The 19974-nt window shown below is 49.3% G+C and overlaps 1 protein-coding gene across 1 annotated transcript in view; it reads right to left on the bottom strand.

Annotated features, from left to right (window-relative positions):
* Positions 1–3049: 3049 nt before the first annotated feature.
* Positions 3050–19974, bottom strand: part of CRKL (CRK like proto-oncogene, adaptor protein) — a 30930-nt gene continuing 14005 nt past the window's right edge. The window contains exon 3 of the mRNA XM_068563136.1: positions 3050–6504. Coding sequence (XP_068419237.1) covers positions 6370–6504 — 135 coding nt within the window. The 3' untranslated portion in view covers positions 3050–6369. The remainder of the gene's footprint in view (positions 6505–19974) is intronic.

The following is a 19974-nucleotide window of genomic DNA, read 5'->3' as shown; positions in this document are numbered from 1 at the left end:
GTCTAACACTGGGATTGACTCTGGCGCCCCCTGGAGGCCGACCTGAGAGTCCACAGGGCCCACCCTGAGCCTTGGGGTTCAGAGGGCAGAGAGTGGACTCTCTTCCCTGGGGACTTCGGTGGATTTCCAGATGGGGAGACCTCGATTTGACTGACTGGTCCCCAGGAAATGCTGGGGGAGCTGATATAGCACAGCCAGCATCCTAGCTGAGGTTGGCTGTGTTGAGGGGCAAGATGGGCAGGAATGGTGCCCTCAGCTACCCCGCGACTTATTCTTATGGAGGCAGACGCTGGGGGATCCCCAGGCTGGGGAGTCTGCGCTAAGCCCGTCCCCACCCCTCCACTCCTGGCCTCACCCCTGACTCCCTGGCTTGCTCTGGTTGCTGCAGCCCAGCCTCCCTGCCCACATCCCAGGTCGGTCTACACAGCCTGACTGCCACGTCTCAGCACCCCCAGGGTCCTCGGGGGCTCTCTGACCCCGTGGAGCCGGCTCCCACCAGCCTGTTTCAGCCCAGCCTCGACCCTCCCCAAGTTGCTGGTTTGTCGTGAGTCCTGTCCTGTCTCCAGGCTCAGGGGTGACCAGTTCTAGTTCCAGTCCTCACGGAGGGAGGGAAGGTCAGGGGGCTTTCCTAGGAGGTGGCAGGAGCCGAGGACAGATGAGCCCTTTGGAGTTCAGCAGAGAGAAGGGCATCCAGGCAGGAGAAGTGTGTGGCAAAGACAAGGAGGTAAGATGGCCAGTTCTGGGGACTCAGAATGTGTCAGTCCAGTCTGGCTCGAGTGCTGGGCTCTGGGCAGCAGCCTGGCATGGAGGCATCTCATAGGCCACGGAGGAGTGGGCTAGGGGTTTTCATCACATGTGTCTTTGGGGAAAAAATACCAGCAACTAGGACTGGCACTGGACAGGGGGCAGGAGGGCTGGGAGGCACCTGGGGCAAGGACTGTACCAGAGTCAGCCCAGGAGCTGGAAGGTGGGCCCTACCCCTGAAGCCCTTACTTAGACCTGAGGATTTCCTATCATCAAAACATTGGGGGAACTCCCCGGCAGTCCAGTGATTATTAGGACTTGGCACTTTCACTGCCAGGGCCCAGTTCAATCCCTGGTCAGGGAACTAAGATCCCACAAGCCACTTGGTACAGCCAAACAAACAAACAACAAAAAAAACCCACTGGCAAAAAACTTCCACACGCCAGGACAGATGGGCTAGTATAAGCTGCCTCAGCCACATAGTAGAATATTGTTTAGCCATAAACAAGGTATCTACAGAGTGTTTGTAAAAATGCTATATTTTCATATATTATACATCGCTGGCGAAAGTGTAATTGAGGCAATCCCTATAAGAGGGCAATTTAGCGACAGCTCTGAAAACTGCCAGTGCCCAGAGCCTTTGACCCAGCAATCCCAGTCAGAGGAACTCACTTTAATGCATCTGCCCACCTGAGATTGGAAAGGACCTACATACCCACCAGTAACAGGTGGTTACCCAAGTGACAGCACATCCACCTCAAGGAACACGACACAGTGATGGAAGAGAACAGAGGCTCAGCTTCTGATTCACAACAACCTCTAAACAGACTGGGGGAATAAAGCAAGGCGCAGAACAGGAAGTGATCTATGCTGCCTTTCTGTAGAGAAAACATTAAAAAAGAGTACTTACAGATGTATTTACTTGTATGTTGTAGAATAACTCTGGAAAATACAATAATAAACAGGCAACAGGGACACTGGGATGTGGAGTGAACAGGGTGGGTGGCCTTTCTCGACACAGGACTTCTGAATGCTGTGCCCTACGGGTGTTTTCCCTCTAACCTCAATGCCAAAGCCGAACTCTCCCAACTCTTCGGAGGGCCAGCAGGAGCTTGGTCCCCCTGCTCCTGGCCCTGCCCTCCACACAGCTACTGGGCAGACCACTCACTCCACTGGCCAGCCTTGGCCACTGGGCAGCTCTGGGTGCCCACCCCAAGGGCTCCCCTTCCCGACCCCTCCCTCAGACCTCTGAGCTTGAAGTCGGCGCCCTGGGGCCGCCTCTGGCATGTGGGCCTGGAGGGTGTAGCTGAGTCCCCTCCCCCTGCCCCCGTTTCAGTGCCAGGCTGCAAGGCACAGGCTACCTTGGGCTACAAGCCCGGGAGCCTGGGGACTGAGTGCGATGGTGTCCCCAGGGCAGCAGGCGTGGGCAGGGGATGCCCCCCAATCTCTGCAGCCCCCCGTTGGACACAGGCCTCAACCTCCTGTCGGGGAGCCATGAGCAGGGCCAGGGCTTGAAGGGTGGGTCACTCCAGGCCAGGATGCAAAGACGCTGTGGGGTGTCAAGACCTGGGCCCTGACACTCACCCAGTGGGGAGGCAGCTTCACTTCCCAGGGCTTCCCACCACGGAGGAATCCAGCCCAGCGTTGCTGAGCAAAATTTAACTTTCCAAGCAGAAAGTACTCTTCAAAGGTGTCTCTGAGGCCTTCCTTCTTCCAGGACTAGTGGACCGTTTGGAATCTCCCAAGCTTTCCAGCAACACAGCTCGCGATGATGCAGGTTGCACCTTCCTGGAGGTTTTACCACGACGACACTTGGACCTCTCTCAGCACACAAATAGGTGCGGGAACAGCTCTGGCTGGGGGGCGGCAGGGAAATCAGCGGGCCCCCCAACATCTCTAGCTGAAGGTCCCGGAGCCTGTCAGGAGGGCCACAGACAGGAGCAGAGGATTTAAGAAAGGCAGGTGGGTCTCATGCCCTGACCAGGGACGAGGCTGCTCCGAAACTCATGCTTCAGACAAGGCGCCCATTAGAGGGAGGACACCCAAGTTCCCTGGAGGATGCCGGGCCTGGAACTGCCACCCCGCCCCTGGGAGGCCAGGGTGTGAGTGGTACCGGTGCCAAGCCCCTCCCCTCCACTCAGTCCACAGCAGCAGGGCTGGGCAGGGCGACTTGCAGAAGCACCAGCTGGCCACTGCTTCACAGGTGTCCCAGCAGGTGCTTAACTGCTGGGGGGTTGGGGGGGGCGAGGGCCTCCAAGGCAGCACTGAGGAGACACCGAAACACGAAAGCTGCTGCCACCGCCGGCTGATGCAAGTTTTATTGAGACAATGTACAAACAGGCCATGGAAACAAGGGTCTGATGCCGGGACCAGTAACGTAAAATCGAATACAAAAATAAAAAGGCACTGATCTGTTAAGAAAAGACACTCCATGTATTCTAAGAATATAAGTCATTTAATACTGTTAATTTTATAGCACAAAATAAAACAAGCTATGATCCCCAAAAATAATTTTAAAAGCTTACACATAAAATATTATTGCCTGAAGTTTATGATCTTTAAGTTACAGGTCAAAAGAGTTTTGTGTTGTGTTGTTGTCATTTAAAAACACACAGTGAAGACCGTCAAGAAGCAAGGCCACTGTTCCTCCTGCAGAGACCACGACCCTGTCTCAGAGGACTGTCCTTCCACTCCGTGAGAGCACACGCCCAGCTCGGGGCCACTGGCTGCAGCCACAGGGACACAGGCCTCCGGTCCCAGAGGGTGGAGGCTGAGGGCGAGCTCGGTGGTGTCTCGGGTTCGGTGTGAAAACAATCAGGATTCACTCATTTTAAGAGGTTAATGAACATAATATTATTAAAGGATTAAATTATAAACACCTGGCACAAAAACACCATCCCTTTTCAAAAATAAAATGTTCATATTCCTCTGAGCAAACTTTACAAGAGCAGTGGCCGCCGGTCCCGGCCCGCCTTGTGTGTAAACAGCTGGAGAAGGGAGTCAGCACAGGCCAGATGCTCGGGCTCAGGAGGGAGCAGCTGGCCCTCTCTCCTCAGGTTCCTGACCGTGAGCAGAGAAGGGGTCCTATCTGGGTGACAAAGTCGTCGAAGGGCAGTCCATCCACATGTCCTCCTCTTCATTAGCTGTGTCCCCGGGCAGCAACAGCGGGCAGAGGTGACAGGGACAACTCACTTTCCAGGATAAGTAAATTTTTAATCAAACTGTCAATTCCTTTAGCACATAATTTGTTCTCTTCCCCAGTGAGCTACTTTAACATCCACACATTTTCTTAAGTGACACACAGTAGAGCAGAGCAAATAGCAATAATGGACAGTCCTAAGAGGAAGCCTGCCCAGGAGGGAAGCCCATGCCTCTGGAAGATTTGAGTTGCTTTCTGAAGCAGAGTCTTCCCAGACCCCTGGGGAGCCCAGGCCCAAAGCCAAGGCAGTGGGCTGTTTCTTGTATATTTAGTGTGAAAAAAAAGAATTACCCTGGCTGATTAAAAAACTAATAAGGTTCTAATTCAAAAAGGTACTACTTTCGGCACACATCTCCAGTTCAGAGCTCAAGGTTCACCTTATTTGGGGCTCCGAATCTCTGGGGCGGCCCTGGAGACATGCACCTGGGCTGACCGACTGAACAGATGCCTTCTGAAGTAAACCTAGGTTTGCAGGGTGTTCTGATTCTGAAGTGATCCCCATGAGGTGGGTCGCGCTGTGTACTGGTCAGCAAACATGGCTGGAAGGAAACCTTGCTTTCCAAAAGGCCATAATACTTCTTATACTTGAGCCAACTACTGCCATCCAAAGGTGCCCAGCCTCTCGGCTAAATGTGGTTTAACAAGGCCTTAGGGTGTGTGCTCTTTGGACAAGGCACACGTCCCCCCCTTCTGTGAGAGACCCCCTCGGGTACTGGGTTACAGGCCACAAGGCAGGCATCATCCCCAGGTAGAGGGCAGGGGCCCAGCCACACACGTGCCACTTGCCGTGGGGCTAGGCTGGGCCTGGACCCAGAACAAGAGGTGACTGCAACACAGGCACCTTGGGAGCAAGGTGGTCACAGCTCTCACTGATCAGGAAGAGCCCACAAAGAAGCCTTTTCCAAGAAAACCATAGAGAGACAGGGCTATGTGAGCACCCTCAAGAGTCTTTTAATATGATGGTTACCTACCTGATGGAACATTTGATTAAAGAGAAATTGAAACATGGTGGCCTTGCTGGTTCTGACCAGAATAACTGCTCGAAACCTCAAAACCCAAGACCCCTGCGAGCCAGGGCCAAGGCTACAGCAGATGCTCAGGGAGGACAGTTACTTATCAGGCTGAGACCACACCCCCAGGGCTGCTGGACGCATTCTCAGCTGAGGCCTGTCTTCAGCAGGGTCCAGAAGGGCAGGCACACCGAACTACACAAAGGTTCCAGAATTCTAGTCGGCCGTGTGCTATAGACGTGGGATCGGTCACACGCTGGTACCAGCTGACTTGTATGAACAGGCCTCTTTTAGCCAACAGGGAAACCTTAACATCAAATCAGTAATGGTTAACGATGCATTTCATTAGACATCAAATGCATCAACCAAGGCCCAGAGCCTACACTTTCTTGCTGGAGAGCAGTGTGGACACAAGAACCATGGAACCAGCATTAGCAGCACCATCTCTCTTGGGCAGCCTGGGGAGCTTGCTGGGGCAGGGAGAACTGGGCCTCAGTAAGTGGAATTTAAAGATTTCTTAGTGAATTCAACGACTTTTTAAGGAAACTTGGGTCCTATACTTTCAAGGGGTGCATTCACTGAAAGCCTGGACAGGAAGCCAGCAAACAAGGTGAATCACATCACCCTCCCGCCCCTGGCTCTGACGCCTGCGGGGACAACGTCGTCCAAGAGGCTGTGCACGCAGCTTGGAAGCCCACAACTGCTGGGTGGTGGTGGTGGTGGTTGTTTGCTATCTGGCAACACAAGGTACCACTGGCAACCAAGACATTTACAGGCCTCTGCCTCAGGGCTCTTTTTCTTGTGCTCCTGCGGTGACAGCAGCTTCAGAGGCACGTGCCATCCCTCGTCTCATCACAAAAGCTAACCTGCTACTTAAAAACCTGTTCAGAACACACAAGTCTAATTAATTAAGTCTTCTAAAACCAAACCAAACGAGAGGGGGAAAAAAAAAAAAAGCAAAGCCTGACGTGGGAAGTTTAGGGCAGAATTCCCTCTTCTGAAGGGTCCACTTCCTCTGCTCTTCACGGAAAACCACGCCGGCGACGGCACCACCCATGGCTCCCGGTGGCAAGGCCTCGCTGTGGGCCCGAGCTCCCCTGGGACCCTGGGTCAGCCCAGGGACAGGCGGGGTGCTGGCCGGAAGGGAGCCCTGTCCTCGGCACCTCCTCTCACCTGTGTGCCTCCACCAGTGTTTCCAGTTTATGATCCAAAGAACTCTAAAATCAGCTACTCTTTGACAACACGACTATGATACAAATGCCGGGGCAGCCACTGTGAGCATTCCAATGTGTGGGAGGCTGCCCGCTGCAGAAGCTGGACGTTGGCAGCGCGTGTGACCTGCCCGAGAGGACGCTTCCCCACTTGAAGGAGGCGTGTGGGGCAGGACGATGAAGCAGCAGGCACAGGGCAGCAGCATCACTCATTTTCATCCGGGTTCTGAGGGTCGATGATTTTGACGTGTGTGAAGGGGAACAGCCCTTTGCGCCCGTTCACCTCGCCTTCCCACTGGCCGTTTATGTTCATCCTTGTGACTTTCACGATGTCACCCACCTGTAAGGGGGAGAAAGAAGACGAAGTCAGTGTTTTCTCTGAAAACTAAATCACACATGCTATTCCACTGAAAAGAACCGACACATTTTGTTCTTAGGACTCTCATTTTTCTCAGTGCTTAGACCTAAAATCAGGCTGTGGGCTTCCCTGGTGGTGCAGTGGTTAAGAATCTGCCTGCCAATGCAGGGGACACGGGTTCGAGCCCTGGTCCAGGAAGATCCCACAGGCTGTGGAGCAACTAAGCCCGTGCGCCACAACTACTGAGCCTGTGCTCTAGAGCCCATGAGCCACAACTACTGAAGCCCGCGCGCCTAGAGCCCGTGTTCCGCAACAAGAGAAGCCACCGCGATAAGAAGCCTGCACACCACAAGGAAGACCCAACGCAGCCAAAAATAAATAAAATAAATTTATTAAAAAAAAAAAAAAAAAGAATCTGCCTGCCAATGCAGGGGACATGGGTTCCAGCCCTGGTCCGGGAAGATCCCACATGCCATGGAGCAACTAAGCCCATGTGCCACAATTACTGAGCCTGAGCTCTGTAGCCCGTGCACCACAACTACTGAGCCTGCACACTGCAACTACTGAAGCCCGTGTGCCTAGAGCCCGTGCTCTGCAACGAGAAGCCACCACAACCAGAAGCCCGCACACCACAATGAAAAGTAGCCCCTGCTTGCCGCAACTAGAGAAAGCCTGCGCGCAGCAACGAAGACCCAATGCAGACAAAAATAAAATAAATAATATCAGGCCGTGCCAAAGACAAATAATATCAGGCCGTGCCAAAGACACGAGGTGCTACCAACGAGCCCAGGGTGCTTCTGCTCAGCCGTGAGAACGTGCTCTGAGGCAGCCTTTTCCCCCCAGATTGGCTACTAACTCCAACAGCACAGAATGAACACCTGACTCTGAGAACAGTTCAACTCACACAAAAAGTGCATTAAAAGAAACAAAGCCATCTCCACCCTATTTCACGGGAAGGAGCTGCCGCCGCCAAGAACACCCTGTCCGCTGCCTCCCCCGCAGCAGCGTCTCCCAGCGGGCCAGTCTCGGGGGAAGGAAGCCCAGCTCCGAGAACCTTTTCAGACCAACCTTCAGCTTCAGGGTGGTAGGAATTCTACCTATGGCCAGAGGACAGGCACCAGCCAGGGGCTGCTTTTGCTCATCAAGGGGAGGCAGCAATTTTGACTTGGGTGTGGTTTTCAAATTGTCTGCAGACCCTGAGCTCTGAGGAGGTGCTTTAAACTCCCAACAGATGTCAGATTGGGACTTCAATCTTGTAAACGTGTATTTTATAAAAGTTATAATCAGAAGCAGTCAAGCACGTTCCTGCCCCATTACTCTGTGCTGCCCTGGCTGCTGCTCACGTGCCTTCCTTGGAACGAAGCTTCTGTCCCACGTGTCTGATGGAAGGCCCCCGAGAATTGCAAGGTAAAGGGCAAAACACACCGCTCACCACGCGCAACAAAGTACACTCAGAAGTGAGCTGGTGAGGGGGGTTAACACAAGATAGTATCTACCATTCACGTTATTTCCAATGTTTTCTGCCCATTGTAAAAGTCAACCCCCCCACCAACTGCCTTCTTAATTCTTGTAAATCTCAATTTACAAAACACCTTTATATTAAAAAACTTTTAATCTGACATCTATGGGGTTCCATGCAGTATTTCATTTGGGAAAAGGCATCTTCTGCTAAAGCTGCTGGGCTAGAGAGCTGACTGCTGGCCTGGAGTGACCAAGGGGCCCGGAGGTGCCCGGGGCCCCAGGCAGAGCCACACTTGCCCTTCCTGGTTCCCAGGCGTTCAGGTTACAGGGCCGGCTACTGCACTCTTAAAACCAAACTCCAGGCTCTAAGATGGCTCCTGGTCCACACGAGATGAGCCATTTGTATGGAAGCACCAGGACATCACTCGGCTCACGGGGGTGGGAGACGCGGTGCTTATTAGGTGACGCCGGTGCGAAACAGAGGACTGAACACTGTGCCCGTGCCCACCCAGTCTGTCCAGGTGGTGACTTCATCCTGACTTGTGCACGAAATCGAAGGCTCAGGCTGGGGAAGAGCTGGGGAAGAGCTGGGGACAGAGAAGGAAACGCACTGTCAGCAGCTGCTGCGGGGGCGAGTTCGATTCAGCAGACGCTGCGAGTCAGCAACTTGGCTGTGTGGCCGCCTTTTCAGAGGGTTCTTGCTGCAGGGCTCACCCTTGATCCTCCACACACTCCACCCTCCTGTAAGGTAGGCTGGAGCAGGGGGGCCAGGGTAGCACAGCCCAGCTGTACGAGGAACCCCTTGGCTCCCCAGCCACTCTCTGCCCTAACGTCGCATCCCTGCCCTGAGGTCTCCCCCACACCCTGCGCTGCTGACTTCATCACCCCACTTGCTCACCGGGATGCTCGAACCAGCACACCAACTGCTTAATTCCCCAAACCTACTGCAGTCACAACACTTACATGGACAACAGCGCTTTTACCAAATGGAACCTCTCGCCTTGTGGAGACCGGCTTACTCGGGAGTACTTGCCAAAATGACAACGGAAAAGAGTGTTATCCCCTGAGGCGCCCTGGTTAGAACACAGTATAAATTCAGTTTAAATTTAAAAAAATGAGGGGGAGGGTCCCTAAGTTCCCAGTCTAAATTCTGACTCAAACTCCTCTTATTTAGGAAAACTACAAATTCAACTTTACTGTAAGACGGCTTGTAGAGTTAGTACAGTAATTAAGAATTAGATTTTATATAATGAAAAGTTGCAAGACAAAAATAAATGCACTATAGTATTCAGATTTTTGTAGCCAAGTACTAGATATGTATATGAGAAAAACAAGGTGTAAAAAGCTAACTACACGTATTTATAAATTAAATTATTATATTTATTTTCAAACTTATGTCATCACTCAACTTTAACACCTAAGTTGGTGGAACAATTAAAATTTGAAGGTTAACAACTGGTAATTCTATTTTAAGACTTGTTACTTCAGTGGAAAAAAAAAATTACAACTGAAAAGACATGTTTTCTCTTGTTTTGCCTTAAAAGGAAATAAAAATTTGGGGGAAAGAATAAACTAATTTAATATAAGAGTTAAGTTTTAAAATGTCTTTAGGAGACTTCTAAAATACAGACTATTTGGGCTTCCCTGGTGGCACAGTGGTTAAGAATCCGCCTGCCAATGCACGGGACACGGGTTCGAGCCCTGGTCCGGGAAGATCCCACATGCCGTGGAACAATGAAGCCTGTGCGCCACAACTACTGAGCCTGTGCTCTAGAGACCGTGCTCCGCAACAAGAGGAGCCACCACAGTGAGAAGCCTGTGCACCGCAGAGAAGAGTAGACCCTGCTCGCCGCAACTAGAGAAAGCCTATGTGCAGCAACGAAGACCCAACACAGCCAAAAATAAATAAATAAATAAATTTATTAAAAAAATAAATAAAAATAAAATACAGACTGTTTTAAGATTAGTGCTTAGAGTTCAAGTATTGTTCCCTTTCTCCAAGTAACAATGTTTTTATTCATAGGTGGCAGAAAGAGAAATGTCTTTCTTATTCATAACTAGGATATCACACCAACGTTTCTGATAATTAAGAATAAATTCATATTCTTTGAAGTGTACCAAAGATTTAGCTTTATAATTTGTATATTCTTTTCCTACCGTACAGAAGTCATAAAAGAGGAAAACTCTGATTATGACCACATTGCTATCTCTAGTGAAGACAACTGCCAGATTGGATCCAAGGAAAGTTCCACTGCAGATGGAACCTGGAGCTGCAGTGGAGACTGTGCAGAAATCACAAAGCTGAAGATCAAAGGGAGCTGAAGTCAATGGGGATCTGCAGTCAGGACTTGTGTCCAATCTTATTCCATTAAAAAAAATATTTAAGCACAAACTTAAGACATGAGATGAAACTCATTTAACACAAAAATTAAGATGGGGCCTAGGTGAGCAGAGAGAATCCTCTGCAGGCAGTAGCTGCTGGGATACTACAAACCCAGGCCCTGCAGCCACCCCTACCCCTACCTCCCCCAGACCCTTGGCCTCCTCAAGTCTTCACTGCAGGAACCAGCTGTCTCGTGCCTGGAGCACAACAAGGCCACCGATGTGGGGAGCCTCACTGGCATGCTCTCTCTCCAACATATGAGAGCATGTTCTTTCCTTATTTCCTTTTCAGCTAAGAAAATGACTGCCTGTCTTTATTTTTAAAATAATGAAATAGGAAAGAAATGAAAATTCATGGATATAAAACTACTGGCACCATTACAAAATGACTTACGGAAAATACAATATAATCAATGTACTGAAATAAGTATAAGAAAAGGCAAGGACATGAGACTTCCCTGGTGGCACAGTGGTTAAGAATCCGCCTGCCAATGCAGGCGACACGGGTTCCAGTCCTGGTCTGGGAAGATCCCACATGCTGCAGAGCAACTAAGCCCGCGTGCCACAACTACTGAGCCCGCGTGCCACAATTACTGAAGCCGTGCGCCTAGAGCCTGTGCTCCGCAACAAGAGAAGCCACTGCAATGAGAAGCCCGCGCACCGCAATGAAGAGTAGCCCCCTCTCGCCACAACTAGAGAAAGCCCGCGCGCAGCAACGAAGACCCGATGCAGCCAAAAATAAATTAATTAAAAATTTTTCCAAAGAAAGCAAGAAAGAAAAGGCAAGGACAAATAAGAGGGTGTGTGGGTGCGTGCCTGTAAAGAAGATGCGGTGAGCAAAGGGGAGAGGGACCAGGTGAGCTAACACCCAGGTGGACGCTGCGGTGCAAAGGGATGATGGCCTGAGGGTCCCTGGGCAGTCTGTAGGTAGGCCTGCACTCAGAGCCAGATAAGACTCTGACAATGACGTTTAAAAAAAAAAAGACTAAGGCCAGAATAGCTGAGACTAAAAAGAAACAAATATATGCAGTTTTGGCTGATGGGTGCTCTTGGCAGATGTCAGGATCAACGGCTTCTCCCCAAGACTGAAGTTTTTGTTTGCTCCACTCATTTGACATCCTACAAAAAATACTTTGGGAATTCTGTCTTTTATCTATGCTTTTCTATCTTCACCTGGACTCTGGATGCCCAGAGTGCATATATTTTGCCTGAAGTTTGTAATCTTAGCCTGCCTTAGCTGATATTTGATAAATGTGCCAGAAAAAAATCTCACCTTCCTGAAAACCTGGCCCCAGCAGCCCTCTCCCACATCCTGGTTGAGCTTATTCCTCCAGTCTGGGGGCTAGGAACACACTGAGACCTCTTGCTAATGCCCCCTCCTCCAGGTGCCCCACCCCCACCCCCAACTGCCTGGCTCTACCAGCCCAGCCACCTTCCATCCCCTGCCACCCTCGCCATTCAGCCCAGCTCCCAACCCCTCCTCTCCCCCAGCCTGGTCCCCACCTACCACCAAGGAACTCCTGGGGCCCAGGTCAATGGCCCTGGGCCAGTCCCCTCTCGCTGATGCCCTGAGGCACCTGAAGCAGGAGACTTCACCTCCCTCTTGCTCCGCTGCCCCTCTGCCCCATGGGGGCTCCATTCTGCTCCCCCTCGTCCCCAACCCCCACACAGCACTCTCAGAAGGAGGAGGCTGGTTTCGCTCATTTCGCACTCCATGTCGCAGGGCTCTTGTAAACTTTCCAGGGAAGTCTGCAGAACCAGGGAAAAGAGAAAGAACGACAGGCTGCTGTCCGCAAGTGCTACAGACAGATGGCCGAGTAAGCAACAAGGTTCTGAGGACAGAAGTAACAGGCACAAGGGCCTAAGGACAGTAGAAACAGACCTTTTGAAAACATAAAGATAATTAGGTCACTGCTCTGCCTTTGAACCCCCAACACCATTTATTTGCACAACAGCAACATCCAAACTCCTGTCTCCAAGGCTCTGCCTCCTCTGGTCCCTGACTCTTCCTATCTCTGACCCTCACCCCAATCACCATGGCTTCCTTTCAGTTTCTCAAACCTGCCAAGGTCTTCCCCAGAGATGGGCTGTATGACAGATACAGGGACGTGATGTACTGGAAGTGTGACCACACGACTGCACAGCCTAAGATGTTAAAAACCATGTTCCAGGCTACTGCTCAGCACCGCCAAGCTGGTCCTAAGAAACCTTGGATCTCTGCTCTGCTTCCACAACTGAAGGAAGATAAGCAACCCTGACCAAAGTCAAACACACCTTAAGGACAATCCCAGCTCCCATAAACGGCCTTATAAAGCTGCACACGCCACCACTGAGAGCAGGAAGGGCTCTGGGCGGCCGCCACTGGAGATGGGCTGGATTCTGTACTGTGTACTCAGGACACACCTGAAACTAAGATCTAAGATCTACAACAGCGGGAGGTAAGCAGTCTCTGCTTAAAGCAGGCTTAGGGTGGCACCATGCGGTGACTCACGCTATGACCTTTGGAGTGGGGCAGGGCTGGACCGATGTCCTGGTTCTGCCACTTTTAGGGCTACATTACTGTGACAAACTGTTCAAGTTGTCCAAGTCTCCGTTTCCTTTTGACTTTGGAAGGTTCTTGCAATAATTAAAGGAAGTACTAAATGGAAGTGTTAACCACAACACTCAGCGAAGTAAACAGTAGCTGCTATTGGCGTAGAGATTCCTGAGTAGACCCAGCCCTCACCCCACGACCATGCCCCCGACCAGCTGTCACTGTCCTCTGGCTGGTTCCGGGGAGAACTGGAACCAGCATGGAGAAGCACTGTACTAAAGTGGGTTTTCAACCCTGTCAGTAACAAGGGTCCTCTCAAAACTGACAGGGGATGGGAAGGATGCCTGTTAGAGAGAGGAGATGAGGGGAAGGCCTGGAGACTCGAAGTCTGATACGTCACTGTGAAGGGTCCCAAGCAGCGAGGAAGACCACGGGAGAATGCAGAGGAAGGTGCCAGAACATCCCACCCGCACTCCTGCCAACTCACTCCTGACTCTGACGGTCTTCACAGGATACCTTCTGCTAATTCTGCCTAATCAGTTCAGTGGGATGTGCTGCACATCGACTGCAGTTCCTACCCTCTTCACTGAGACAGACAATAAATAACCCACTGTCTAGACGTGGCAGACACTCAGCAAATGTCTGTTAGGTGATAAAAACAGTGCAAAAAGCGAGTGGCAGAAAAGCAGTATTGAGTCCACGTTGCAGAGCACAGGGGCGAGGACGAGGGCTTCGCCTGAGGGACTCTGAGTAGCAGAGCCCGGCTGGGTGCAGCCCAGGAAGGTAGAAGGGCTGGGAGACTTCTGATGGCCACCTGACCATTAATGCCACACTCTGGCCTTGCAGGAGCCCTCACATGTCAAAACACAGCCCGTCACTCCTCGTGCTGTTTTCTACCTCAGTTGAAGGCCCCTTCCACGGGTCCGAGCCCCAGAACACCACACATGGGACGGACCTGGCTGTGGACTGGCTTCTTCCACGGCTTGACCACACAGCCCCTTGGGCCCAGGGCCCAGCACAGTTGGCAGCTCTCAGTGCTGGTCCGGTGCCCTTCCTCGGGCTTCATGGTAGAAGGGCTGAGCCCAAAGCAGCATTCACTTTGGAAGGCAGATAAATCTTGAAGTGGTTGGGTACCAACTCAGCTCAAGGACCACTGTGAGCCTGGAAGGTATGGCCAACCCAATCAACAGATGGAGAAGACGTTCCTTACGTCCTTATGTCCTTTACTGTCACCCTGTGACAGTCCTCCTCATGACAAGAACTGCCAGCGCACTGGGGAGGGTTTGCTTCAACTCTAAGATGGAGCACACACTAGCAGGCTCCGTTCTGTGTGAGGCTGACACGAGGGGTAGCAAGAGGGAGATGCCAAGAGGACACTTCCTGATGTGGCCATGGTCTCCTGGAGCCCTACCTGTCCCGAGTGTGAACAGCTCTGGAAATTACTCTGCCGCCTGTCTTCTGGCACCTGATTCAAAGAGCAGTCCTAGCCCTGGAGGCCCCAGCATTGGCTGCCACAGCAGCTTTCTGCTTCCCCAGTCAGGCTCCATAAAAACAAGATCAGGAACGCAATGGGTTACACTGGAGTCAGAAGTCCTAACTTCGGTGACAGGAATGGGTCTCAGATATTAAAGATCCTCAAAGTATATGCAGAACTATATGTAAATACATTAATATATGTTGTTTTTCTGGAGAAAGAGTCCACAGCTTTCACCAGATTCTCAAAGGGGTCTGTCCATAACCCAAAAAAGATATAAAACAAAGCAAAAACCCACGTGCTACAATCACCAGGCAGCTTTCATCCTGCCGTTTGTGGCTTTCATTCATTCACTCATTTAACGCACGCTGAACATCCACGTGCCAGGCCTGGAAGGACACAAGACAGAAAGAAGCAGACAGCCCGCCCGCCCTCACGGAGCTCCCTGGGCCCTTTGCCTGCTCTAACACCGCCCCGTGTGCTCTGGGCACCTGCACCTGAATCAAACCCTCCGTGTCCATGTGCCCTGAGCAGCCATCAAGTGGCCTCACGTACCCTCACCTACAACCGGATGCTACTGACTGGTGCTTTTTTTTTTTTTTTTTAATGAATTTATTTATTTAGTTATTTAATTTATTTATTTTTGGCTGCGTTGGGTATTGGTTGCTGTGCGTGGGCTTTCCCTAGTTGCGGTGAGCGGGGGCTACTCTTCGTTGTGGTGCACGGCCTTCTCATTGCAGTGGCTTCTCTTGTTGCGGAGCACGGGCTTCAGTAGTTGTGGCTCATGGGCTCTAGAGTGCAGGCTCAGTAGTTGTGGCATGCAGGCTTCGTTGCTCCATGGCATGTGGGATCTTCCCGGACCAGGGCTCAAACCCGTGTCCCCTGCATTAGCAGGTGGATTCTTAACCACTGTGTCACGAGGGAAGCCCTATTGACTGGTTTTTAATATTGAAGACCCAGTCTCTTTAAGATTGCCATTATCCTCCAGGGTAGTAACTTGGCTCAAGAGGGCTACTTACTGGTTAACACTTCCTATGAAAACACAGGGGTTTTATTTTAGGATGAGTCAGGGGTTAAAGGTATGCATGCCGTGGTGCAAGAGAAGGTGGGCTATGGAAAGAAGGAAATAAAACCATCTCCATTCACAGATGACCTGATCCTATATATAGAAAGATTCCAGAAGAAAGCTATTAGAGCTAATAAAACTCAGCCAATTTGCAGGGTACAAGATCAACACACAGTATCAGTTGTGTTTCTATACACCAGCAGTGAGCAAATAAGAATGTAATTCCAGGGAACTCCTTGGTGGTCCAGTGGTTAGGACTCAGCGCTTTCACTGTCGTGCCAGATTCAATCCCTGTTGGAAACTGAGATCCTGCAAGCTGCGTGGCGCAGCCAAAAAAAAAACAGAATGCAATTCCATTTACGATAGCATCTAGAAGAATAAAGTAACTGGGAATAAATTTAACCAAGGTGATAGACTTGTACACCAAAAATTACAAAACACTGCTAAAAGAAATTAAAGAAGACTTAAATAAATGGAAAGCCATCCAGTGTTCGTGGATAGAAAGACAATATTTTCAAGATGTCAACACTACCCAAAGTGATCCACAAATTCAACACAATTCCTATCAAAATTCTAACAGCTCCCCCCCCCCAGAAATGGAAAGGCTGATCCTCAAATTCATACAGAACTGCAAGGCATGCTGAATAGCCAAAACAATCTTGAAAAAGAAGAACAAAGTTGGAGGACTCATACTTCCTGACTTCAAACCCACTACACAAAGCTATGGAAATCAAAACAGTGTGGTCTTGGCACACAGACAGACATATGGATCGATGGAATAGAACTGAGAGTTCATAAATAAACTCATACATCTCTGGCCAACTGATTATTATGATTTTTTGCCATGTCTTGCGGCTTGTGGGATCTTACTTCTCCGACCAGAGATCGAATCCATGCCCCCTGCAATGGAAGCACAAAGTCCTAACCACTGGACCACCAGGGAATTCCCTGGCCAGCTGATTTTTGAAAAGGGTGCCAAGTCCATTCAATGGGGAAAGAACAATTTCTCCAACAAATGGTACTGCTACGACTGGATTTTCTACTTGCAAAGAAAGAATTTGGACGCCCACGTCAATCCATATACAAAAATTAACTCAAAATGGATACATGACCTGAATGTAAAAGCTAAAACCATAAAACTCTTAGAAGAAAACATGGGGGTAAATCTTCATGACCCTGAATTTGGCAATGGATTCTCAGATATGACATCAAAAGCACAAGCAGCAAAAGATAAAATAGATAAGATGGACTTCATCAAAATCAACAACGTGCATTAAAGTACACTGACAAGAAAGTACAAAGACAACCTACAGAACGGGAAAAAAGTATTTAAAAATCATACCTCTGATAAGAGTTTAATATCCAAAATATATGAAAAACTCCTACAACTCAATAACAAAAACCAAACAACCCAATTTAAAAATGGGCAAAGCTCTTGAACATTTTCCTAAAGAAGATATAAAAATGGCCAAGAGGCACAGGAAAAGACACTTAACATAATTAGTAATTACAGAAGTGCAAATCAAAACCACAAGATGCCACTTTATAGCCAGTAGGATGGCTATAAATTTTAAAAAGAAGGAAAATAACAGGTGTTGATGAGGATGTGGAGAACTGTGGATTGCTTGTGGGATTGTAAAATGGTGCAGCCACTGTGGAAACAGTTTAGTTGGCCTCAAAAGTTAAACAAAGAGCTACCCAGCAATTCCACTGTTAGGCATATGCCCTAGAGAACTGAAAACAGGTATTCAAACAAAAACGTGTAGATAAATGTTCGTAACACTATCCTCAATAACCAAAAGGTGGAAATAACTCTAATGACCATTACCTAACGAATGGATAAACAAAATGTGGTCTATCCATACAATGGAATTTTATTTAGCTATAATAAGAATGAAGATACTCGCTATAACATGGATGAACCTTAAAACATTATGCTCTGTGAAATAAGCCCAATCCAAAGGACAAATACTTTATGATTCCATTTACTATATGAGGTATCTAGAATAGGCAAATTCATACAGATAGAAGGTAGACTAGAGATTACCAGGGCCTCAGGAGAGGAGGGTGGGGAGTTACTGCTTAATGGTTATAGTTTGGGGTGAGGAAAAAGTTTTGGAAACAGTGCTGATGACTGCACAACACTGTGAATGCAATTAATGCCACTGAATTGTACACTTAAAAAGGGCAAATTCTGTTATGCACATTTCATCACAATTTTAAAAAAATGAATAATTTAACATGACAAAGACCACTGAGTTGTATACTTTAAATGGGTAAATTGTATGATATGTGAATTTTATCTCAATAAAGCTGTTTAAAGAAAGACTGTGTGGGCTGAGTCCTAGCTCTACCACATACCAACTATGAGACTGTCAACAAATTAAACAATCCTCAAGTTCTAAGTGCATAAGATGGGGCAGCTATGAGGATCAACTAAAATATTCTCTGTGAAGCCCCTAGCTGATGGTTCTCCTTACACAATAGCTATTACCACGTATGGAAAACTGAGGTTAGCTTAATGACCAGGCTGGGACTGGCCTTGTCTGAACCACACTAGGGCCCCAATTTCACAGTACTCTCACTCAATTTACATAGGAAGAAAGAGGAACAAAACCCTTTTAAGAATATTCTCTAATTCACAATCCAATGAGAATATGATATGCTAGGAAAAAAAATGTTACCTTAGGCACAGAATTCCTAAAACTGGATGCTGTTAAGGACAAGTGACATGTCAACGACACAAGGATGGAGAAGGAGCCCGGCAGCCCTGATGAAAGTCCTTAAGAAGGTGGGTGTGAGCTTGTGGGCATCTCTGACAAGCCTTGGTGAGGAGGGGAATCGCTGAGACAGAGCAGCCCCCTCACGCTGGGAGGCGTGACCCTTACAGACCTCCACATGCAGACCAGACATCACTGTGGGCATAGAGTTCCAGCCACAGGAACTCACAGCTGATCCCGGAGAGCAGAAGAACACAATCAGCACTGAGAAAACCTAGATTTGCTTTGTAGATAACTTCCTCTCAGTAAGTAGAAGCAGCGATGAAGAAACTGCTAATGCAAACACTTAATTCTAACCAATGAAGCAAAACCAACTGGTGGAAGCAGAAATCTGGGAATTCTAGGCCAGTCAGTGAAGGAAGTAGTACCATAGGTCTTAGGAAGGTCAATTCAAAAGATTGAGACCAGATGCAACTCAATGTCTAGGGGTTTTCAAAATGGGGAGTAGACAACCCAAGAAATGTAAACAACACAATCGCAGATGACCCCAATGGGAGTGAAGAGCAGGTTTCTTGAGCATGCTGGTGAGCTCACAGAAAAGACATGCACCACAGATGAAAGGATGGCCTCATGCTGATAAGAACAGATATCCAAGTGCTGACCAAACACACCGGTAAACAGGACCAGTCCACTGCTGGTCATCTGCCACAGAGAATTACATCACAGAACACTCGCAGGCTTATGAAGGGTCAAGTCTCTTGGTTTTTGTTCTAACAGGGATGATGGCAAATTCTATGAAACACAAAAGGTGAGCCTGAGATCAAACCTGGACAAAATTCTGGATGCAATTAGCAGACAGATGGTTTATGAGCATTTAGAATGGGAAATGGGGTCTCCGGAAGGCAGCATGGGCTCAGTCAGGAACAAGTCACACCAGACCAACCTCACTGTCCTTTTTTAGATATCAGACATGGATCAGGAGAGGCTGCAGAGAAGGATCTGGATCGTGCATTTATGAAATTTGCAGATAACATGAAACCGAGGGGGTGATCAACATGCTACATGATGTAATCAGGATTTTAAAAGACCAGAAGCATACAGGTGGGTAAGGCCGAAAAAACCAAAACCAACGAACAAAAACCTCAAGAGGGACAACTGCAGGGGCCCACACTGAGCGAGGCAGGTACAGGACAGGGATGAGGCGGCTGGTTTCTCCCTGGTGGGAGCAGAGACCATGTCATGAGACTGTGTCCCAGGCTCCACAAAGACGGGCCCTCTGCGTTGCTCCCCGCTGCACTCCCCACTCCTGTAGCCACATCCAGGCACTCAGGAAACCTCTGCTGAAGAAGGGAATGTTTTTGGAGGTGTCCATGGTGAGGCTGAGGTAGGAGCTGAGGCATCAGGAAGACAGAGCTAAGGACCACCCCACTTGCCCTCCTTGACTCCATCGACCCATCCCCACTCCCTCCACACCTCACCTGCAGCCCCTACCCCAATTCACCACTGTTCCCTTAGCCCACACCACAGGGCACTGCTCCATGAGGCTCCATTCAGACTCCTGGCTGTGCGTGCCCAGAGCTAAGTACAACTCCGAAGGTGCTAACAAATTTCTGCCCTTTTCTAGTCAGGAAAGTATACTGGAATATGAGTATGGGAGACTTGTATTATTATAGGGAGACTCAAGCACGTGCTCTAAATTACTTAAAAATCAATCAATAAAAAGGTAAACTGCCCACCCGCAAACTTCAGAACCTCTAACAGTTGTGAGAAAACAGCGATTTCATGCCTCAGTGAAGACCACAAGAAAATTGTTCAC

The sequence above is a fragment of the Eschrichtius robustus genome, chromosome 14, assembly GCF_028021215.1.
Source record: "Eschrichtius robustus isolate mEscRob2 chromosome 14, mEscRob2.pri, whole genome shotgun sequence".
Taxonomy (NCBI): domain Eukaryota; kingdom Metazoa; phylum Chordata; class Mammalia; order Artiodactyla; family Eschrichtiidae; genus Eschrichtius; species Eschrichtius robustus.
Note: the sequence above shows the minus strand (reverse complement) of the source record. Positions and strands in the feature narration are given on the sequence as shown.